This window comes from Glycine max, chromosome 20 (assembly GCF_000004515.6).
Source record: "Glycine max cultivar Williams 82 chromosome 20, Glycine_max_v4.0, whole genome shotgun sequence".
NCBI classification, from domain to species: Eukaryota; Viridiplantae; Streptophyta; class Magnoliopsida; order Fabales; family Fabaceae; genus Glycine; species Glycine max.
This window is the reverse complement of record NC_038256.2, coordinates 44,302,500-44,328,047: the sequence shown is the minus strand read 5'-3', so window position 1 is coordinate 44,328,047 and position 25,548 is coordinate 44,302,500. Positions and strand designations below refer to the sequence as shown.

Here is a 25,548-nt window from a genome sequence, read left to right as displayed (position 1 = left end):
AAAAGTCAGTGAGGGAGAGTATTGAAGTTCAACAAATTTAGTGGAAAGTTGCTTTAATTTTAAAACTTGGAAAACATTGTAGGCCAACTTAAATTTATTTTACTAGGAGAATCTAATTTAGTTGATTAAATTGGATATGACTTATTGTTAATCATTTATTTTTTATTTTTGCGGATAAAAAAATAAATTTGTTTTACCTGACAAACTAAATTATAAGCAACACTAACATTTCAATATTTACTAAAATCAAGAAAAAAGAACAATATGTTCTTTGAACGATTTTTAGCATGTCCACTTGCCTGAAAAAGAGGCAATAAACAAGAAAAAGATTAAGAAAAGTTTCTTTCCTCCTCCCTTCTTTATTCTTTACACTCCATGCCTCTATTTTGGTTAGCATGTCCATAGGACATCTTTTTTTTACAAAAAAAATCACCTCATCACTCATCAGTCAGAGTCTACCTCTCGAAATGGTAGTGGAACTGTCTTCACTGCCCGATAATGGCCAACGTTATTTAGATGCTCATTTTCCAACCTGTTCAGACAAGTTATCAAGTTCATGAGTGACTGTGTTCACTATTTATCAACTGTTAAGGACCAATTTTAGAAGCTTAGCTTTAAGGTTTTAAGATGAGTCTGTAATATGGTAAAAGATATTACAAAACCAAATCACTATGACTTAGAGTTCTGTCATTGTCACCCTATATTCTAGTGAGTAGTGACATTATTGTTTTGACCCAAAGTTTACGTAGGCATGTGTTGTGTCCTTGCTTATTGGTAAACACAAATAGTGAAATAGCTTGTGTTACATTGGATGAGATAGGCATTTTGAAATTCTGGAAGATAAAAAATTCATTCATCTCTTCTAAATATGATAAAATATACCTGTAGAAATTCCAATGCCCTCTTCGAATAACCTCAAGTGCAGCTAATAAAAATTCTAGTAGTCGTGATTGGGCACGCCCTACTTTGAAGTGCATGATAGTCTCTACCCATGTCACTCTAAGGACAATATTTAAGACCTGCAATCCAATATCACTTCATTATATAAAAAAGCTTATGATTGTGATATTCAGATCAGAAGGCAAAGAAAACTTACAATAGACATATAGTATATGCTTTTATTCTTTAGAATTAGATCATCTCTGAGCCATGGATTTATGGATTTAGGATTAAGAAATCCCCAGTCCTTGATAAAATCCCAGTACAGTTGATACATTGTGGCCACTACAGAAGTAATTAAGACTATAGCAAACCATAGATGGTCATTCTGTCTGCTGTATGTTACTCTAGCCCCTGCTGCCACCATTGCTGAAACATACTTGCCCATGTTAGCCAAATGGTTCACGTCACCATCATCAAACCACCGTCTCGCACACTTGTAAGGGCATTCAATAAGCATGTGTTAGTTTATGAAATAATGGGGAATATACATTAAAAGAGAAATTCAATTAGCAATGTAGCATGTCTCCAATGGTTGAAGTAGTTGATTAGTTTCCTAGGTTGCAATGTCAAAAGAGAACCTACAATTACCAATCTGCATCCTAGGCTTACCTGCAAAGCACGCCAATAATATGGCAAAAATGAGATGATGTAAGTTATTTCCATATATACTCTTCCAGAATGGCATGTATCAGGGTGGTGTGTTTTGAAAGCTCTAGCAAAAATGTGACAACCTGCAGTTTCCAAATGCCTTAGCAATGGAATCTGTAAACACAACCATAACATAGAAATTTAATGTTACTTAAGATGCATAATAATAAGTAGAAGTGAAAAAATCACTATAGTAAAATCAACTTGTAGGCTATAATAAGATCACCTGGCTAGTTAGTTGGTCAGCCATAAAAAAGTCTACTAGCAGAACCTGTAGAAATGATAAATTAAAATGAAAAAAATATGCCAAGCTCAGTTTTCTACATATATGGTATTTCAATGTATCCAAGTTTTCCAATAAATTGGATGAGGGAAGTTTACCTTATAAAAGGGAGAGCATACTATGTTGCAAATAACACGGATGAAGCAGTAACGTGTTGGGCGATAAAAAATGTCAAATGGGCAAATGAGCAGTGCTATGAAAAACTGAAAATGGAATTTCATTATCAGTATCAGCCTTATACTATAAGGATTAATAAACTACTTTCCCAAATGTAAAGCAAACAATTTTATCTTATAAATAACAAGGAAAAGCAATAGTGATTAGATTAACCAGAAGAAGAATTCCAGGAATGGCATCAATTTCGGTAGGAGAAAAGTTTGCAGCCCTTAGAAGAAGATGTATGACCATTGCCCCAATCACAGTTGTCATTAAGGTAGTGCTTATCAGAAATGCATCTCTGTGCTTGAGTGCTGTGCTTGGTGAAAATTCAAATATGAAATTGTAATTGATTCTTGTATTCTTCCACATGAACAGGTTGCATCCATACATAAACAAGTGCAGGCTTAACAATGTAAACACACTGCACAAAATCATTGTAACCATTATTAGTGCACCTATATCATAGGCATTTTTGTCTAAAATTCTGGAAATTAAATTTTCAGGGGAGTTTTTACAATCTGCTTAGTTTAACTACATTTGATTTCATGGTTTATAATTATAAAGCAAGGTTAAAAAAGATATATAGGATTTTATAATCTACCTACGGGAAGTTTTTATCTCAAGGTTACCCTTATTGATAGAGATAAATTAGTAAGAGCTCATTTCAAACCGGTTTTTCTACTTAGCTATTTGTGTTGAACATATTTATATATAGAATTGCATATCACATTCCTACGTGGTATTTTGGTCATAGAGTTAGGATGTGGAGTAGAATAGTACATAAAAGAGATAATGTGTGAAATGTGTTCAAGTTGGAACAATGTTAAGAAACCTGAAAACGGGGTAGACTGTTTCCATATAAGCTGGCTCGTTACTAGAGGAGAATATACCGCACAAATGTGCCAAGATTGCATATACACAAAACAAGGATACAAAGCAACCTGTAGACAACCCTGCAGACACAGTAAAATTTGACTAATCAGCTTGGTAGGTTCACGCAGTTCTCAAATTAGTGGCCACTAAGCATATGCTAATAGCAGTACATCAAAATTTTATTTGACTTGTCTGTTGGTACATGCAGTGATCAACTCAGATATATTTCATTGCAATTTGAAGCGACACTACTTTCATTATGTGTAAAATATTTTGCAAGTGTTAGTCAATGTTAAAGTGCCATGCCAATATGAAGGAAGAGACAGAGAGAGAGAAGCATTACCGAAAAGGAAAGTGACCATGTGAGAATCTTTATGTTGTTGGGGTCTTAAAAATTTCATTGCCTTTTTCCTATCGTTGTTGGCAAAGTGCTTTGTGAATATGGATTCCACTTCGTCCATTAGTCCAAAAGCCTTACAAAACCAACGTATTATAATGATAACCACTAATTAGAATACCATATAACCCATTATCAAGAATTAAAGAAGACCAAAATAAAAAAAATTAAAGTTGAATGCTTGATCTCTTATCTTTTTTCTTTTAAGGCATTGGAAGAAACCAAAATGTACCTTGTCAGAACTAACGAAATGTGATCTCTTCACCTCTTTTAAATAATTTGCAGAAGCTTTTTGACAAGATACCTGCTCGATCAGATGACAATATGATTTATTTATGTTTTTCTTTATATAATAGGAATATGAACTCATAGTAACAGATTAGATATGGAAACTTAATTAAAGTTAGTAGCATAATAAATTATCAATGCCAAGGAATAGTTCATGTGTAATTTTGAGACCACGCACAACTTTTGATGCATATTACATTGAAATATACTAATATTTGATTAAATTTTACTAATCTCTCGTGTGGAACATCTTAACATTTTCCTCATGATTTAAAATTGAACATTGAATGAATTGTGATATCATATTATAAATAAACTCAACCTAAGTTAAGCCCAATGGCAAATTCAAAGAAAAAGATTAACTAAGCCTTATCAGGATCTTTTTATATATGCATTACCAGGAATATTAATAGCTATATTTCCAACAACCTTAGACATCTTGATGAATTGGGTTAATATCATCTTCTTTCCTTTATTTTTTATAACAAATACATTACAAATTACTCTGATGATTTGATTTACCGAAACACATTCATGGATAACACATCTGTATACCGTTAAAGGTTATTGTCGGAACTCGGAAGTAAATAAAAAATAAATTAAAAAAATATTCAATTACAAGAACACTATAATTATTTTTCTTGAAAGTCTCACTTTTGCTGAATGCGCCGATAACCATTCCAATATTTACCTTTTACTCACTTTTACCTAAAGAAAAAAAAAAGTGGTTCTTGTCTTTCCAAAATTGAAAAAAAAAAGTTATAAGAATTTTTGTTTTGGGTTCAAACTGATAACTTTTTTGTCTTAAACATTTTCAAACGAATTATGTTATTGCAAGAAAAGCACGAGTGCGCGCCATATTGTGACTAAAGAATTGTAATACCACATCTTATTAAAAAAGAAAAAGATAAAAGCCACCACGCACCAGATATATGTTAAGCATAATTAAATATATGAAGCTAAGCTCTCTATGACTATGATCATAAATATTATATTCGAACGCACATATTTTTCTTATGCACTCGCAGACTTGCACCTAAAAAATGTTAAGTTCATATATTGTGTCAAACAGCTGTACTCCCTTTGATTGAATAAAATTAAATAGATGTAGAAGCAAAAAGAGTTTTGGACGTATATATAAGATGTGACTCCATCACTCAAGAGGAAATGGAAAAGAGAAATTTAGTGGTACTATCACTATCTTTAGGTCATATATACTGTAAGTCAAATTTAGTTGTGATGGTAAATCAGGTTTGATCTTGTCCATCATGGAAATAGTTTAAGATTCTGATGACTTTCATGTATGAATTAGCGTAGCCTTCAGGTGCAATTAAGCATGAATAGTAATACGACAAAGGATTAATTCTTAAGAAACTTCCTTTAATTAGGTTTTCGTCTTTATTAATATTATTGCAAAATATGTGATTGAATGTGACATCAGAGTAACACCTAGTATAAACGAGAACTTCTTCAATCTCATCAAATCCTTCTTAATTTGTGTTTGCCTACGTATATTTGCACATGTAGCGTGTTATAATAAGAGAAAAGAGGAGGAAACATTTTTAAGCCTTACCTTGTCAAATTTCTTTAATATCTTTGTAAATGCTACCATATTCAGTGAGCTGCCAAAATGAGAGAATGTGGTATTAGAAGTTGCGAAAACATGAAAGAGGTGCATGCTTATACGTAAATTAATGTTGCATAAAACCCACCACCCAACGAAATATATTCATATATTTTGTAAAGAAATGTAAGGTTGAATGACATTCATACGGTAATAATTATTATAATTATTTCATACATGCATAGATTCATTGGAAAAAAAAAATGCCCCTTACAACACACATTAATGTCCTGTGTTTCTCTGTGATAGTATAACTTAATTTTATTAAAGATATAAATTATCAATACAATCAATATAAACACTAAGGGTTTATACAATAATACAATGTATACCAATAAATAATTTTATTAATATAAAAAATGATAATTCTATTAATTGGTATATCATAATATTAGTGTAATGTACTAGTATTATATTATTAGGGTAGAATCACAATGTTTATATCAGCTTAATTTTTTTAGAAAATAACTATATTAAGTGAAAATAATCTTAATACTTAACATATTTTTATTGGTATATGCCAAATTTATTTTTCATTATTTCACACTGTCTTTGATTTTTTCAGGTAGAGAAACAATATCCTAGCATGCCATTGGCCTTATTCACACTATAAAAAATGTCATTTAGTATAGTAGATAAGATAAATGTCAAACATTAGTATTTGTCTATGTTAATATAACTTTTGTCTAAATGAAATCAAATTAATAGTACAGAGATATTATGAGTACATATTAATAATATAATATAATATATATTTTATATATAAATATTGAGTGATATGTTTTGAGTGAATAGATCTATTGATCTAACGTGACAATCACACCAACCTTCATTTATTCTCTCTAATCCAAAACCTTACGTGATGTTGTGAACTGCCATGCAGCACACCCTTTCATTGGCCTCCTTATCATTTCTATATATTCTTTCCAACTTTGGCTAAGATAATCACGAAATCAATATTCCCTTTTCTCTAAGTTTTTTTTTTTTTTTCATTTTTAACCGGCAAATGGAACGATGATGATAATATTAATAACAACAAGTACCAACCTTGAATTAAATGCTGAGAAGTTTGATCTTTTTAAGTAAAATTTACGGTTCAAACTTTATATATGAATTAATAGAAAAGGTAAACAGTTACAGACTTTTACAATTTTAGATTAGCTTTACTCGTTTTCACACTTAGATATTGAAGATTCATACTAAAATAAACATTAGTTAAAAGTAAATTATTCTGTAATAATCAAATACTAATAAAAACTACGGAATTTGAATATATATAAATAATAATAATAATAATAAAAAAGAACCTGTAAGTTTTGAGTAGGCCAAGGCCTTTATAGAGCTCCACAAAGGCACTTCTGATGATTTTCTCAGCACATTGGAGCTTTCTCTTGTGAAGGAAGTCTCCGGTTGGATTGTTGACTAAATCCTCCCACAGCATGCTAGTGATAGCTGTAATTGCCCGAGTTGGGTTGGTGGCTGGAACATCAATTCTCATTGCCGTTTTTGGCTTTCCCTTCTTCGTCTTTGTCCTCGTCGCTGAATTCACAAAACTTATACCGTTTCTCTCTAATGTTGTGATTACCTCATCCGTATGTGAAATTTCTGAATTTGTTTCATCAGAATCTCCAAAATTTCCTGCACAAACTAATATATAATTATGCAACTTAATCATATACTCCATCACATATATATGAAGAATATAGAAAAAGAAAGTATCGTCAGACTTTTTATATTATTGTTCAATCATAATTCACAATGCATTGTTTATAAATTATTGATTTTGATAATAATTATCCTATAATTCATACAAAAATTAATTTTTTATCTACCAAGGTCAACCTAATAATGAAGGCTTTAAATAGTTTACTCAAGATCTTAAGTTCTAACATTGATATTTTCATTATAGACACAAAAAAAATTGTTTTTGCATTTTTTTCCGTTTATTGTTTATTGAAATTTTATATATATCTCAATTTGTTTTAAGAAAATAAAAAAAATCTAATTAATATGAAAGATAAATGATATATTAAAATATTACTTATATAACTTTTGTCAAAATCTTAAACCTCTAACAAAACAATTTACTCCCACACATTCCACGCACTCCTTATTAGTTACTATTATTTTTTCTCACTTTTGGCTTCAACATGTATTGTTGTGCTAATAAGAGTAATGAGAACTATATATTTATTTATACATACATAAATATTTCCCTTTAAATTTTGAATAATATTATGTACTGTGCTAACACTTTATTTAATTACTTGAGAAATAGAAGATAATAGAGTATGTTGAAATGTGTTGTTTTATCGTGTAATCTAAAATACATAACGTAAGAGAAATAATATACAAATATCGATCATTACTTTTAAGAATTATTGCATATTGAAGTATATATGTGATGGGTCGACAATGTTCCACGTACTACTCCGCATAGACATACAATATTCTATATGTTGTATGATGTCAGCAAGCACTTTAGGAATTTTCTTGAGCGCAAACTAACCTAATTAATTAAGATCCAATTTCTTGATTGAATTAAATAGTATAAAATCCAATGTTACAATAAAAATAATAATATTAATCTAGACAATCATCTCCTGAATATGCAGAGCAGAGGTTTCCATCTTTGAATGTGGTTTTGGATAGAGAGAAAAATTAATGAGATGAAGAAGAAAGCTTACCCGAATAATCAGAATCTCGGGTTGGAGAATATTGAGGGGATATTCCGGTGCTATATGGCTTCGACGGAGAATTTTTCCGGCGACGATCACTGATAATTCGCTTGAGATCAAGCAAAATCTGAAGCTGCTTGTTCAGGGTTTCTCCTCTCTCGATAAACTCACTCTCTTGTCTCCGGTAAAATTGGTTCACCTTGTTCAGCTCCTCATCCAGCCTCATAAAAAACACACGTATCTGAACATAAAATCATAATTAAAAACCAATGATATATTTCATGCATGTGAGTCCAACAATATTATATACACATAATTTAGTAAATATAAAACAAATTAATTAATGTATACCTCATCCTCTTCAGAAAATAATTGTGCAAGCTCTGTCTCATAGATTTCTTCTTCGTCACCCTTTGTGGTTTTCTTCCTCACCTACATACATACGTCACAAAATTAATTAATGTATCCCTAGTTATTTTTCTCTTTAGCAATATATTACTTTTTTGGTGTTAACATTAATATATTTTTTTTCCCTTTATATTTTATGTTGTCACGCTAGTGGCACAGATAGAACCCCAAACACCACAACCGTGTCGTTGGCTTTCGTGAGAGATTGAGAAACTCCCCAAAAGAAAGCAGAAAAAGGGTTTCACGAAAAAAAAAGGAGGCCACCAAACCAACTTTATTTAGTACTTAACCCCACATATACTCATCTCGCTACATTTTCCGTCCATGCCCAACTTTTCCTAATTTTTATTTTCTAGCTCTTTCTTCTAATAACCATTCATGATTCATTGTATTTCTCCTCTTTTTTTATTACCATTCACTGTTGATAAAAATGAAATATCAACTTCAATGATGTCTAAGTGGTGGCATTTAAATTCATCAAAAATAAGTGATGGCATTTAATAATAGCAAAATACAAAGAAAAAAAGGAACTTTTTTTGAGGGGGTAATAAGAAAAAAAAGAACTTAAATCCATGCATATAGGATTGTTGAGTTGATGAATAATTTTACGATACATCCGCTCTATATATAGTGTGTTGATACATCGTTAAAAGAATTTAATTCAATTTAAGTATTGATTATGTCAAAAGGTTTATCTTCAAAAATTCAATAATAATACCTAATTAAATAAAAAAGAATGATAAGAATTAATAAGTATTCTTAAATCATACAGAAATATAATTATATAATGCATTTTAATTATTTTATCATTATTGCTAATAAAACTAATTATTTATTATTTTATCAATAAATATTCTCCAGACACCCCGTTAGTTAGTATTCGTTTATTGTTAATTTGATCAAATATGGGTGATTTCTAGGAATCATGTGGACAATTTCACTGGACCACACACAGTGTATATGAATGACGAATAAGGTTTTCAATTGTTAATTGCTTCAACTACAATTACGCACACTATGTTACTACAATTTTGGCAAACAAATTAATTTTCTTTTCTTTGTTTTGTTTTTGGCCATTCATATTAACCATAACGAGGATTTAAAAAATAATCTGTTGTTTAAAAACGCACTAAGCGAAGAGTTTCAGCTGTTGAATTCTCCAAAACAATTCGTTGTCAGAAAAAAAGATGTCGCTTTAGTTTTCTTCCATTTGCATGCAGTAAAGTCATGCGCTAAAACATCACCCCTCTTCTATTTGAATAGATTAAATAAATAAAAATTTTGTTTCTAAAATTATTTTCTTCTTTTTATTCATATTTTTTTCTTTTATCACATCCAAAACATGCTAGTATAAAATAATGGAACACTAGAAGACAAAAGATAGAGAGACACGCAAAAATGTCACCGAGGTTTCAGCGTGCGTGTGTGTGACATTTTGTTGCCAACACAGGTTTTCCGGACGTGCCAGATAGATACTGATATATTCTAGTACTTCATTGCCAGAAAACACCAAAAAAAAAAAGCTGAAATTTGACGGAAAATATTAACCAAACTCGCGGGAAGCAATATTAATTAAGCACAAACTCATGATCAAAGTAAAATTATATAATTATGATAAATATTTGTCCTTCCTTAATTACCTGAATGATGTTGAGGTCATGATGGTCGGAAGTTGAGAAGTTTTGAGCGATATTCTTAACAAAGAAGCTTAAAGAATCGAAAATGGAGAGACCAAAGTCTGGTTTTGCGTGGTGGTGGGATTGCTTGGGAAGCCTGGAGAGCTTGATCCTCTTTATCTGCTTCTTCAGCTGCCAATAGTTGACGAAGGCCTCTTTCCATTCTGGTATCAGTTGAGCTTCTAGCTCCTTTGAGAACTTCACCATTTTGTAATTTATCTTTTGTGGATGATCGACGATCAGAGCTAGAAGAGTGATAGGTGTTGTGTTGTGTAGAGGAAAAGGTGGAACTGTGGAAGATAGGTTATTAGAAGTGGGGGTGTCATAATCGAATCCCAAAGAGAGATTTTATATATATAGAAGAGAGAGAAGCCGTGTGCAAATAGAGGAGACCATGAGTAGCCAATTTCAATTCAAATGTAAACTTAAGATTAAAATTCTTTTAATCATTTTTATATTATTGGTTGATTAATTAAGATTTACTTTTTATATACATAGAGATAGATACATTGTAACTTCAATAATTATATTATTTTATAACTTTTAATTGAATAATATTTTTTTAAAATTCATCATTAAATTGAAAATCATTTTCACATAAATCACATATATAAAAATTTATATTAATAAAAAATGATTTATTATCTTATTTATATAAATTAAAATTGATGTATATTTTAAAATATGAATTATTTGATTATTTTTTTGTTGTTGTTTAATTTTGACACAAACGATCTTAATATTATTTAGATATAATTCAATGATTGAATTAATAAAAATCACATTTTATATCAAATTATAAAAATAGTATAATAATTATTAAAATTACACCGCTATAATTTGATTATATATATATATATATATATATATATATATATATATATATATATATATATATATATATATGTGTGTGTGTGAGAAATGTGATTATATATAATTTTTTTAAGTAGACATGTAACTATATAATTAAATGAATCAAATGAGAAATTAATAAGAATTACAAAATATACATGTCATTAAATCATATCTGAATGGTAAGAATTGAAAAAATACATGATTTTTTTTTAAGTGGTGATCGAGTGACCACTAGTTAATTTTTAATCTGGATTGTCAATTTACTCATATATCCAGTGGTTTAGCACATAATCTTTGTGCAAGAGGGCATGAGTAATTTAGTATGTTATAAAGAGATATATTTTAGTCTAATATAATAATAAATAAATTGATTAAAAAAATTTACAAAACTATAATTGTGTCCCTTAAATGATAATGTTGTTAGTTTCACATTTCTATGAATTTGGAATGCTATAAAAAAATTGGATTGTTCGATAATAAATTTTTTTTAAAAAAATTATCTCAACTTAATTAATATAACTTATGAATAAGAAATGGAAGCAAGTCAGAAAACTCATAGTGGGCTTGTCAACTCATGAATTGGGTTGATCTATAAAATCGATAGGGCATACTTTTTAACAACAAAATAGTTATTGTCTTTTTTTATAAATAAAAAAAAAAGTAGGTCCATTGGCTAGTCCTGACTCATGATTTTGTTGCGTTTTTTACCATAATTTTTTAAGAGATTTGTTTTTTGTTCTGTGTATTTTTTTTTGCCGTAACCCATGGGTTAAGGTCATGGTTAAAAAGATTGGTTGGATTAAATTGAAACTTTATCTCTGCGCTGGTTAGTGATTTTATGCGTTGATAAATATTTAGTTGGCATTTTTATGATAACTTTTTTTTTATAATTAACTCTGTTTGCAATTAAAATCGATTCTTTTTTTTCGAAAGGCAAATAACTTGTATATTAAAGCAAGTCAGTGGTTACATATGGCTGTACAAGCTGTACATTAAACTCTGTTTGCAATTAAAATCGATTCTTGCTATGATATATATTCCCTTCTCATTGAAAATTTTGATGTTTGTTAGAAATAATAGTATTTGATTTTCCTTTCTTTTTTTATTTAACCATCAAATTAATCTTATAACTCAAAAAAATTTATCAAGTATTTTGACACATGTACGTGCTAGCTAATGATTATATTTTATCAAGTATTTTGTTTTTATATAAATTTGTAGTACGAATCTCTACGCTCCATTTTATTTTCTCTTTTAAATTTGAGCCGCCCACGCAATAGATTTTTATAATATAAAGTTAGTGTAATCGTATGTTATTTGTAATAATGAAATTATACAAACTTAATATATGGACTTCATATATCCATTTAAGAAGAGAGAGCGAAAAGAATTAGTTTGAGATATCTCCATCTTTAATCTAGACATCATTTCTTATTATATAATTAGAATATATAACATATATAATTACTTCAATGGAATGGTTCTCTATTCCAGCTAAGGTAAACACATCAAAAGTTTATTTGTGATCCGAGGGTATGAAAATATGTTTCGAGTCCCCATATTGCCGTGGTAGGTTTGCTATGATTTAAATATACAGTAAATGAAAATATATAGGTTATATGATGATTTTTGTTTTTTAACAATGACAAAGGTTTGGGGTTATCATTGCAGGCAGGTTCTTGAAGAATAAGCGTTGGGAATTCTCAAGACGCTTCAATGGGTGACGGACCTCCATGGTTTCTCACGTTATTTTTTAGTCTGATTGCAAAATAGTTGTAGATAAAATCAACAGCTTGATTTGTCATAGATGATACTGAGATATGAGCCACTATTAGAAAGATATATGTGCGGAATCCAAACTGAGTAAACTTTGTAAAGAGACATGCAAATATTGTTACACATTTGCTTGCGAGGGTAATAAATTTCATGTTAGCCTCAAAGTTTTACATTACATTCTTTCTTATATTCGCCAAATTATCATGAATGAAATATCTTGATTTTGTTTCTGCAAAAAAAAAAAACTTACTGTCAAAAAACAAATCACATGAAAACTTTTAATTAATGAATTGTATAAATAAATCAAGTCACGAGCAATTTAAAAGTTCAACTCATTAGTTTCGGCCATAACTTAAAGAAATCTGAAAATAATTTTGGGTCTTGTATTTTAAAAATATTGATTATTAATATAAATTATATTAAATGCTTTAATTTATCAAAAGTAAATATTTCATAATTTTTATCTTTAATATATTAAATATTTTTTTAACCTTTACGTCTTTTAATTTTGCAAACCCATATAAATACAATAAGCATAATAATAAAAGCAAAACAAGAGAAATAATGAAAAGATTAAAATATTTTTTTAATCCTATAAATATGATTTAATATAGTTTTGCATACCTCTTAAATGTATAATTGTAAAGGATTCTATGACATAATAATTCTATTATGTATTTCATGTTTTGTTAAGACATAAATATATACAAGAGAATTATAGCAAAATCTTCTAAGATTGAGCTATACAGATTGATTCTCCAAATAAAACTCTTAAGATTGCGTCTAGACTAAACAAATTGATTTACATGATCACACGCTAATAATACAGGATAATAATTGCACATAATTACACACAGATTATGTTATCTCATCATGATCTCATTACCCCCTCAAGTTGGAGCATGTAAATTACATATCCTTAACTTGTACAGCAAAGAGGTGAACTGAGTGAGATCAAGAATCTTAGTAAAAATGTCAGCTAATTGTGCATCTGTAGGAACATAAGTAGGTGCAATATTGCTAGTGAGATACTCGTCACAAATGAAGTGACAATAAACTTCGATGTACTTGGTGCGCTCATGAAAAATTGGGTTCTTGACGATATGAAGCGTTGCTTGACTATCATAATGAAGTCGCATAGGTTGAGAATAAGAGATACCAAGACTATGGAGAAGACCTTTTAACCATTTCAATTCTCCTGTTACAGTTGTCATGGATCGATACTCAGCCTTAGCAAAAGAGAAAGATATTGTTTGTTGTTTCTTAGTTTTCCATGAAATTAGAGAAAATCCAAGTAGAACAAACCATCTAGTAAGGGAGCTACGAGTTAAAGGACATCTAGCCCAATCAGAGTCACACCAACCAGATAGTTGCAGGTCACAATCCTTACGCAACAAACCACCTTGTCTAGGATTCCCTTTCAGGTATCGAATAACACAGAGAGCAGCCTCCTAATGGGTCTCTTTAGGCGTTTGCATAAATTGAGACAACACTTGCACACAGTATGAGAGCTCAAGTCTGGTAAAAAAGAGGTAAATGAGACGACCTACTAACCATCTATATTGATCAGGATGAGGAAAAGGCAAGTCTTTGGCAAGTGCCAAACGATGATTCTGTTCAATTAGCACATTTGATGGCTTAGCTCCGAGAAGTCCAGCTTTGGCTATAATGTCCAAAGCATATTTGTGTTGACAAAGAAAGATACTCGCGGAACATCGCGTCACTTCAACACCCAAGAAATATTTAAGGATCCTCAAGTCTTTCATGTGAAAGCAATTGTGTAAATAGGCTTTAAATGCGGTGATAGCTTTATGATTATCACTCGAAATGATTAGGTCATCAACATACACCAACACTATAATATGTACCCCCCGGTCTTTACAAGACAAAAAGAGAATAATCAGAAAGAGATTGTTGAAATCCATAGTATTTTAGTGCAGCGGACAACTTGACAAACCAACAACGAGGCACATGTTTGAGTCCATATAAGGACTTGTTAAGTTTACACACCATGCCATATTGCTGAGGAAGAAAGCCAGGAGGCAGCTTCATGTACACAACCTCTTCAAGGTCCCCGTGTAAGAATGCATTGTGCACATCCATCTAATGTAATTCCCAAGCTCGTGTGGCTGCTACGGCTAACACTGTGCGTATCGTTATCATTTTTACAACGGGTGCAAAAGTCTTTGTGTAATTGATCCCCTCCTTTTGATGATTGCCAAGAATTACTAACCGTGCTTTGAACCGTTCTACACTTCCATCAGAATCATGCTTTATTTTGTACACCCACTTGCAGTCAAGTGCTTTCTTTCCTGAAGGCAATTGTGTGACTTTCCAAGTTCCATTGGTCTCAAGTGCTTTGATCTTCAAGGAAGGATGTCCCAACCGTTTGTGCCACAAGTCCATGGAATGCAAACCATTAGTTTTGTAAGCTCTCACATTTCGAACTCCTCTGAAGAAATAGAGTCCATCCCTCCGTTCACTTGCTCCAATCAGCGTCCTCAAAATACGGTCCTGCACAACACATAACTTATGAGTGAATTGAACAACACATTTCAATTCATCCATCATCTGTGAAACAAATATCAAATTGCAATTCAATTTAGGCACATAGAGAACATTAGTAAGTTTTAAGCCTCTAGCTATCACCATGTTTCCTTCTTTAATCGTTGTTATATGTTGTCCATTAGGAAGTCCAACTGAACAACTTTAAATATCTCGTAGTTCATGCATATGATTCAGATTTCCAGTCATGTGGTTGGAAGCCCCTGTGTCAATTATCCATATATTGGTATCACGCTCACCTGTCATCTTGTCATTAGAGTTTGTTTTATGAGCATTTAGTAATTCTACCATCGTCTGTCACTGCTCTATAGTAATCCAGTCAAACCTGAACTGTCTCCTTCTGAGATCCTGGTGTCTGCACTTGTTCCACCATCGTACACAACATTTGCACGTACTATTCCTCTTTTTCCTCGTCCAATTCTCATGTTGTCGTTGGAATTTAATTCATACGGTGATGAAGTATTTTTCACCATCTTATGTTCTTCTTGTTTATGAGACTTATTCTTAGGAGTCTCGTCTTCATGATGACTCATTGCCACTAAATTTCAAACAAAATCTATTGGCTCTGATACCATAAAGGATTCTATGATAGAATAATTTTGTTATGTATTTCATGTTTTCTAAGGCATAAATATATACAAGAGAGTTACAATAAAATCTTATAAGATTGAACTATACAAATTGATTCTCCAAATAAAACTCCTAAGATTACGTCTAGACTAAACAAATTCATTAATATGATCACATGCTAATAATACGAGATAATAATTGCACTCAATTGCACAAAGATTCTGTTATCTAATCATGATCTCATTAAATTGACTTATATTTATTTTATATAAAAAATTTATTGGTTTGTTACTTAGGATCTTAGGTGCTACGGATGTGAACCTAATTGGGATCATTAGTGTTACGTGAGGCTAGCAAACTTTGGTTTATAAAACAAATATTATTACATAGTACCTTAAAATGATAATTAACATGACAAAATCATATTCATGTAAAATTTATGAAAATTAAACTAACAATTTTTTTTATGAAAACTAAAATTAAAAAAAAAAGTGCATTTATAAGAATAAACGTGTTTAAACTTATACTGGTGCTAGATTGTTTTACACATTAAGAAAAATTAATAAATAGATAGAAAACTATAATACTTTTATAAAATTAATTTTATCTTATCGTTAATTCATTTATAAATTTTGTTATTTATCATTAATATTATAAGAAATTTAAATAAAAAAATAATTAATGTCACATTGAAAAATTAAAATAATAATTATTTTAAGTTAATTTTTTTTAGTATTTTCTACACTCCATGTACGACAAAAGCAACACCAGTTAACCTGAATAATATATATCAACCAGACCACAAAAGCTGGGACTCAAGGATCTTGGAAGATGACGTTGTAGTACTATGCATGAAGAGAAAATAATTGGGGTCCTGGATTCAGTATCACAATTTATTACTTGTAATAAAGACCATGTAGTGAGAGCTTTCTCCAAGAACACAACAATTGCGGGGCAGGGGTCTTGGATCCAATCCATAATTTATTACTTTTAAAGACGATGTTGTAAGAACTTTCCCCACCTCACTTCAGTTGCTTAATAAATTTCTTGAAACTGGAATATTCTGAGTAGATACTACTCCAAAGTAAAAAGCACAACCCCATTTAGCTTAGGGAAAATAATGAAAGGAAAAAGGGATGCATGCATGGAGGGATTCCAAGTAGAAAACTTTTCTTTGCTAAGATTTCATATCTGGTTTTCTTTGAAACTTTTGCATGTTTGATTCCGTTTAATGAATCATTTGCCTGTGTAACTTGTTGGGGATCTAACCACAGTACAATGTCATGACAACTTGAACTAATTAATGTTTCCACACTTTTGAAATGATTTTTATACATAAAGTTTTGAAATGATTTTTTTAAAAAAATTAATATTTCCACACTTTTTTTTTTGGTGAGAATTTCCTCACATATGTGACATGAAATAAATTGATTAAAAGAACTTGAACTAATTTATGTTACTCAATTATAAAAATAGAAAAAAGGTGAAACAACAAACAAGTATAAAATCAATAATCTTAGGAGAAATTTGTCAATATATAGAACGACTAACAACTTTTTATCTATTTAAATAATTTCGTAGCATAATAATTATCACATTTAAGTTTTCTTCACTTAAAAAATGTTTTAATAAGAAAAGAAAGAAACTGTAGGGAATGTATGTGATTGTGATACATAAGGGACTGAACGGAACAATAAGAATGTGAGACATAGAGACACAGCAATAAAAGACGTACGTGAGAAACATAAACAGGGCAATAAGGGACTTGATTCACAGAGGCATAGTAATTGTCTCCAATTTACAGAATCCTTGGGTCTCGCATGGACTCATGTTGCACTCTGCACATGCACATTCAAGGCATTTCTGATTGGAATTTTGGTAAAGCTAAACAATAGCAATAAAATATATATATAAAAAAAAAACTCTCATTGTTTTACTTAATGAGTCAATGATTTTTTTGTCTTTCTCCAACAACCTTTGCACTCTGCAGTAAGCATCTCTTCCCCATTCCATTTCATTGCTATTCTTCTTGCTAAGTAGACTGGTGGTTGGTGCATTTCAAATCATGGTTTTCTGAAAAGCAAAGCTTGCTAAACACTGCTACTATGTTTTAAGCATTCTTATGTCACTCTCTTCTTCTTATTTTATTTTATTTTTATCTGAAGGTGGGAAAGCCATTACATTAGAATCTTACGAGGGTTACTATGTGTCAAGTATTCTTGTGCCATGCCATTCTCTTTGAAGCTTATAATTAATGTGCGTGCTTTCACATTATTATTGGCTTATTTCATTGTTATGGCAGCAGATAACAACAATTTCTTTGCATATCTTATTGGTAGCAAGGACACCCTCAACTAAAATTTAGAAAAGAAAAATAAAAATACAAGTGATTAACCAAAGACATTACTTAATTAGGGTAAATATATCTTACATTACATGTAGAACCACGTGTAAAGATTCCCTGCCAGAGTGTAGCGAAATGCAAGCATGAATTTGGGGGCTCTATCCAGCTAGAAGAGGAATATCCTTGAACTATTAGAGAGTTGTTTTATACAGTAGAAGGAACAAAGGAACTTGTTTGAGTGGGTTTGTAATCGTGGAGGCAATTAGCTAGTCTTGAGTGTGGATGACGTTGGAAGGATACTACTTACTAGACTATGTTGCTCCCACTAAGACAGTATTTCCCCAAATACATTTCTTTAAGTTAATGGGATTGTGCATGCAGGGGTGACTTTTGGTGCATACCAAATTTAAAGACGCCCATTACTGAGGGGGTTGAAGAATACTACTTTAGTGGGTGGGTGGGTTACTGCTAGCAACTATACTATACTGTGGAGTTTTTAACAATTTTGAGGCAGACCCGGGCCTTGCAACTCTCACGGGCAAACATGATCAATGGCCTGCTGAGACTGTCTTGCGTCGATTAAAAATACATGGTTTCTAAAAGCATGAATGAGAGAATCCATTTTTAATAAACCAAATAAGGATCTTTCATGATAATCCTTCATAATCTTGAATTTTATCAGTTTCAGTAGGTAGACCATAAGATACAATTCAAGCAAAAGTTCTTAAATTCATTGAGATATCAAATAACAAATTATCATGCTTACATATTCACCATTTGAGTTTCCACCAACAATTATTCTAATAATTACATATGCAATTTGACCTATCGACGAAATATGCAATACATTTCATGCTTGTTTGGGTAATGGTAATAGCAATGAGATTCACTATAAGAAACTCGCTAATTTGACCTTGCAACTCTCTCATTAATCCCTTTGCATAGCGTTTTTCCTCATTTTCTAGTATTTAGTGTTGGTGCATGTCCTCTTGGTTTAATAAAAGTTGTTCTAGTGCTTAGTGTTAGTTTTATCGCTTCAAGCGCCAAGACTGAATTTTCCAATACTTACTTTCTCTTTTAAAAAATAATGACTAAGGTAAATGTAGGGTTTTAAATGAATCTGCAGACCTTAGGAAGTGTATTAGAGTTGTATAAGGTTTGTTGAACTTTAGGAAGTCACATGTATCATTTTCGCATAAAAATGTAATTCACATAAATACAACTAGGAGATATTACATGATCGAGTACTACCAAAGAATAATTGTTGTTAGCATTACACAATCATATGAGTGTAAGTTTTTTAGTAGCATCATGTGATTTTATATGATGATGTATTATCAAGGAATCATTTCTTTGTAAGAGAAAAATTTATTCATTATTTATTAATGACTAAAATTTATTAGAAATTTTTAAAAAATTATGAGTCTTACTTTTCATTTAATGAGCCTCACTTATGAGCATGGTTTTTGTAATTTCTACCAAATTTTAATCAATAATAAAAAAAATTTGTTAAGCACTCCTCTTCTATACAAAATTACATAATCATATAATTTCTCACGTGATTGTGTAATATTTTACTCATTTGTGTCAACTAAAATTTCGGTTGTCTAGATAACATAAGTTTTTTTAGAATCCGATAACTGTTATTTGTTTACCATGAAATCAACATTAAAAATATATGTTACTTGCATGACAGGGTGTACTTGCCGGTTGTGTCCTGCCCGTGTCCACTGCATTTCTCGTATCCATCTTGTCTCCTACTATACCTTGGCATTAACAAAATATGCACATGGTAGATTTACATTATAATAGTACACATGCTATTATTCTATCATAACCTTTGTGCTAAAGTAACAACTATACCTTGAGCTGGCTGTACTATAGTATCATAACGCCTTTTTTTTAAATAAAAAAGAAAAAAGAAAATACATCTACTAAAAAATATTAAACATTAATATAATCTTTATCTTACAAAGTAAGTTATAAATATAAATATTTTAAATTCACACTAACAATATATATTTACATTTTTTCTGGAAGCAAGGTATTACATTAATAATACTACAATGTAAATTAATAATTTAAGAGACAACAGAAATAAAAACACAAAAACCAAATTAATCTTTTGTGCATCTCAATAATTAAATAATCGATTCTTTTTTATATCAACAGACAAATAATTCGTCAAAATTGATAAGCTATTATCAAAGTCTTTCGATCACCATGATTTTTTCCCTCTTCAGCAAAATGATCTTGTCTTTTCATAAGGGTCAGGGTGCGGCTACTGTCTTTCCTTGTTCGCTAAATTTTGAATCAAAACTACTCTCTTAAGTGCACACTTTCAAACGATAGAGATTAGATCATTATCGATCTGTATAACAATAACGTGTCATTTGAATGGTCACGTTTTCAATCAAGTGTACGTACTTTATTGTAATTAAAACAACATAGTGCATTCTACAGTGGCCACTCACTCTCCATTCCCTCTTTTTCTCCTCCTATATATGTTTTCATTTTGCTCCATATCGAGTACTCTTCAATCTATATTTTAGTATTAAACTTAGTATTTGCAAAAGACAAGTCAGTTAGAGGTGTGTAATCCATTATCTTCATGGGCATTAACTAGATAGCGTCATAGTGCATATAGTGGCAAGCATAACCTCATATGCAAATGCACGTAGCAGAACCGTGCTTAAAATAGCCAAGGAAATGGTCTACATGAGGTAACATAATTTATGTTCCCACTTTCCCCTGAATCTTGGATTAGTTAAAAATGAATAATCAAGTAGGTACATAAACTGACTAAATTTACATGCAATATATTAATGCAATTGGTGTAGATTCCTATAGTGGTATTAATTTTTTAATGTTGCTGGAATCATGATTCATTAGGCTTAGACTTTGGTGTAAGTATCATCTACATCATGTGCATTTAACATGTAAGATTGTAACGGCACTGATCTGTTTTGACAAGAGTACAGTCAAATCTATCTTTTTCTATGCTTAATTAATAGTGGCTTGTAAGGTATCAAATTGGGTGGCTACTCTACATTAGTCCATGTTTTGAAAGACATATTATCTTATCTTTTTTAGTGTAATCTGAATATGGCTTCTTTTACTCACAAGGCAAGTAAGCAGTGGTTTATAAAATACAAAATATATGATCTTACTTTCGTCATAAAATTAGTTATATCTCCATTTGTCAATGTGATATTTATTTTTTTACTGCAAAAAAACATCATGTAGTGACATACTTGTGTTCTTACATCAATCAAATAAAATAACACTAATTAAGCTACGATTGATGAAACTTATAAGTTGACCCTACCGTTATCATTTATAATATGTAAAATATTATAGTAACCTAACATGCATGTTTTATGATAATAAAAATAGTATTGTGGGATGTAGTGGTAATTCTTTGGCCATCACTATCGGTACTAGTTTTTATCTAATGTCAACATATAGACTTTATATTAACACCTGAAGCTTTTTGCTAACTCTTCATTTCTGTTTCATTTTGTTATATGTAGGTGTGAGGGGAAAAGAATATGATATATATAGTGGCTAATTTGACCTGAGGACTAAGAGAGAAAGATATTTTGCGAAAGTAAAATGAGAATTCTAATCATGTCAAATTTGATTAACTCGTAAAAAGGTGGTGACAACGAAAATTATATTTGCATAAAATTTCAAGCCATTGAAATATGAGGCGTGTGTGAAAACCAAAAGTTAATGAAAAATGTTCAAGTGGGGTGAACGAATCTTGTTTATTCACATATCTGACAAATCAATACTGGTAGAGTAGAAGTTAGACGGCATATATACAGATCACTCCACATTTTCCTTTCACAAAAGTACTACATTGTCAATTGGGTCCATTAATCTCTACATGCTCAAGAAGCAAAAAGATTCATTCAATTGGGTCCTCTTTTTTTTATTATTTACAGGTGATATGACAATGAAAAGCTCCTAGGATCAAATAAATTAGTGATTCCCCTCAAAATTTTAACCATGTTGTATGAAAGTTAAGATGCAGCTCATAACTTCATTAATTCTCTACCTCATCACGGCCCCACCAAGGATTGTTAAAAAAAGAAATTAAAGGGGAAAAGGAAGAATCAAACAAGAGGGTGATTACTTTTGTTATAAGTAATAATGGCCAAGCAAATCTGGGAAGAGGCTGCTTGTACTTGAATGATGCAGTTTGAACATGTCTGTAGAACTTTTAAAGTGGAACCAAAACCATATCTTTCCATTGATTGCTTGTTACATTTATCACATAAGGATCTCTTCTTTCCAAATGAAAAAGACATTTAACATTCCACCATTACATTCCCCATCCGCAATTCAAGTGTGCAAGTTAGTACTTGTCTCACTTTTTGGTCAACCTGTCTAATCATCATGGGGACAGATGAACTAATAAATCAGGATCCGCGTCAATTGAATGTTTTTCTTTGACAATCTTAAAGCTTTTTTGTCCAATTTATTTTTCTCTTGCTATTTCCTTTTAACACTCACTGCCAGTCAAAAAGCTTAGACACCTAAAATTTGTTGCCATTGTCACTATTGAATGTTTTTGATAAACCTTAAAATAGTTCTACTGGTGCACTAATTTTTTAATACTTTCATGTTTCAGTAACCTATACAGATATTAATATATTATTAATTTCCATCATGTTTTAAGGATGATTTTCTGAGCTATCTATGTGGACCATAGAGATGTGCAATTATTGATTTCTTTTCTTAGAACAAACAAAAACTTAGAATACAGGACGAACTGATTAATTCTCAAAAATGATTGTGATTTAGTGAAATTATGGAGAAGATGAAAACAGTAGCCTTCACAGCTTATAGATGTATGAATCATATTTGGTACCAAAGGTTTTCTACTTTTACCATTGGATTTCACATAGTGGAGTCAATCCAGTTTTAGAATACAGAATGTATATAATGAATGGCTCTACTTTAAGTGGGGATTGGAACATTCAATTTCTTTAATATTTTAGATTGACAAGAAAAGGGCAAGACCAATTAGCTTTCTGAGTGGAGAATGTATAAAATAGTGACAGAGACATTAGAGGTAAGCCAAACCAAACAGGCCATTTGATAAAGAAAGAAAATAGCAAAAGAGGAAAGCAACAAAGTGAAATGCACAGCAGAGTTCTTTGGCATATTCTTATTTGGTGCCATTATCATAAATCAGATCATATCTACATAACCTAACTTCAATTTCGAATACATGCTCCCTCTAGCTATTAACTTGAGACCCAAAAAAAAAAAAATTCTTGTTACATACTCCGCTCGTTTCTTTTTGCTTGATGTTTTTTAAGAAAAAATATTAATTCGTCATTTTTTTAATAAATCACAAATATACCCAAGATTTCTGTTTAAACTCAAACCTAGCTTTCACCAGCTAATCCAAGTATTCAACGGTTAATTTCCTAATTTATGTTAAACTTATTTTAAATTTTTAATATGTCTTTTATTCTCATATTTATTATTTTAACATTTCATATAAACGGTTGTTCTTTCTCTTTTTTAATAAAGTATAATTGAGAAAATAATAATTAATAAGTTGTTGAAATTTTAAAATGATAGGTAAATAAAACCAATTTTTCTCAAGGGTGACACGATAAGTCCATGATTTCGAAAGTTCTTCCAATAACTCGACGTGAGATTGGTTGATGGCATAAGAAAAATTATCGACATCCTTATAATATGCAAGTAATTCCTAAGAAAAGCATGTAATTATCGACATCCTTATAATAAGGGCCCATTATGGAATTCACCGTGAGAGCACTGAAATTGGCATCAATTGCTACTTTCTAATCGACGAATGAATATTTAATCTGTATGGAAAGGCCAAGAAGATGCACCTAAGGAGACACTATCATATCATCCATTGCAGAGCACTGAAAGAATATGAAACAGTACTTCTTGCTTTTCCTAGGTTATCAAATATCAAACTACAGGCCAAGATTTCCTAGGTTATCAAATATTGACGTTATCATGACGTAAATATCATCATGGTACGTTGATGATTCTACAACTACATTAAAATGTTGCCTTTTTTACACTAATAAATTCTTCACCGCTTACAATTTTCTTACACAACTTTGTGAATTTTTAAACACTGGTTCCACACTGGTGTGGTTGGGTTCGGCGTGACAAGAGAATATTGCAAGAAAACAACCATGGGCCATGTATATAGAAATTTGGGCTCTCTGCTTATATTCGATTAACCCGATAGCTATTTGGGTTCGCTGCTGCAACTGACCAAAACAGGTTTAATAATTTTGTTTGGCAATTGCTATTTCCACTCCCTATTATTTCTATTACACTTTTCTTTTCTGATTTTATAATTTTTTATCCCTAAATAGCCTGGTTGCCCAGCCTGGTGGCAGAAATTAATCAAAAGGGAAATAGCCAAATAGGGTTCGTTCATTCACATCATAGTCGCTTTGCAATGCATGGATCATTGTGCTTTTTCTCACTATTTGGATCGGCATCCTTCAGGCTTTCAAATACTTGCGGTTTTGAGGAAAAGAAATTGAGGATTTTTTTATCTATTTTTTACTGCATTATTTTATAGTCTTTGATGAACTTTTAACTTATAGAACAAGATGACATGATGTTTTTTATTATTATGTGGATTGTAGTCAGGATAAGAGTGAAAAGGATCAAGGTAAGTATTATTTCTTTATTTGGGGGCATTTTGTTTATATAAGTGATAAGAAATTCTTTTATTTGAATTTTTGTGATTGTAAACGAGTGAGTGATTGGGTGATCGTGGACTTAAATTGTGTATCCCTATGATGCTTTTGTGAATAGGTAGGGGAATTGTGATAATTGTTGTGCATACTTAATTTTTGTACTTAATTTTCACAACAATCTTAATTCTTCTTATTTATTGCTTAGTTTTATTCCAATAAGTTAGAATTTGGTGTTCTTTTATATTTTTAGCTTAATGAAGTTAATTTTAGTGAATTCATTAGTTTTAGTTATGTTTTGTAGAGTTTGTGTGCATCAACAAGGAAGGAAATTTTTTTGAGGTGATGAAACAGTTTGTTAGCATGCTTGCACACACTTAATGCATCAGAGTCAACTTGGAAGACCATGTGAAAAACATCTACAGACTACTAGGGAATCTGAATCTTGGTGCACACTAAGCAAATTATTCTCATTGTAAAAGATTCGGGCTAAGCGTGCACCTCAAGTTCAAGGCACAGTCACTTAACCAAGTATTGTTTTTGTATGCATGCTTAGCGTGAACCCTAGGCTCAATGCACAAGCCATTTTGCAAAAATGATAGTGCAACCTTTTTGGATCTATTTAAATCTTGTTTTCATTAGGATGGAAGAGAGCATTGACCAAGGGTTGTGTGTGGTGGCTAAGGAGCTTCATATTTCATTTCCCTTCATTTTTCTCCTTGACGGACTCTTCGGAGTTTAGGCTTTCG

General features: G+C 31.0%; 1 protein-coding gene across 2 annotated transcripts; it reads right to left on the bottom strand.

Annotated features, from left to right (window-relative positions):
- Nucleotides 1-210: 210 nt before the first annotated feature.
- PHO1-H8 (PHO1 family protein) lies at nt 211-10,315 on the bottom strand. Of its 2 annotated transcripts, none has more exons than XM_006606309.4 (15): nt 9,941-10,315; nt 8,244-8,324; nt 7,902-8,133; nt 6,522-6,861; nt 5,164-5,212; nt 3,535-3,606; nt 3,249-3,378; nt 2,865-2,985; nt 2,204-2,453; nt 1,972-2,076; nt 1,817-1,861; nt 1,552-1,704; nt 1,097-1,375; nt 883-1,019; nt 211-532 (listed from the first exon to the last, which is right to left on the bottom strand). In XM_006606309.4, exons 1-15 carry the CDS (start codon nt 10,181-10,183, stop codon nt 445-447), a joined length of 2,325 nt encoding a protein of 774 aa, XP_006606372.1. In that variant the 5' UTR covers nt 10,184-10,315; the 3' UTR covers nt 211-444. The 2 variants fall into 2 exon arrangements, with proteins under 2 accessions (XP_006606372.1, XP_003556373.1); XM_003556325.5 differs by having other exon boundaries at nt 6,522-6,852.
- Nucleotides 10,316-25,548: the final 15,233 nt, after the last annotated feature.

Coding starts and splice junctions, on each gene's coding strand:
- PHO1-H8 (XM_006606309.4), bottom strand. CDS start 10,183: ATGGTGAAGTTCTCAAAGGAGCTAGAAGCTCAACTGATACCAGAATGG. Junction 3,607..5,163: donor TATTAAAGAAATTTGACAAG/GTAAGGCTTAAA, acceptor CTGATCGAGCAG/GTATCTTGTCAAAAAGCTTC. Junction 2,986..3,248: donor CATGGTCACTTTCCTTTTCG/GTAATGCTTCTC, acceptor CTGTGTCTGCAG/GGTTGTCTACAGGTTGCTTT.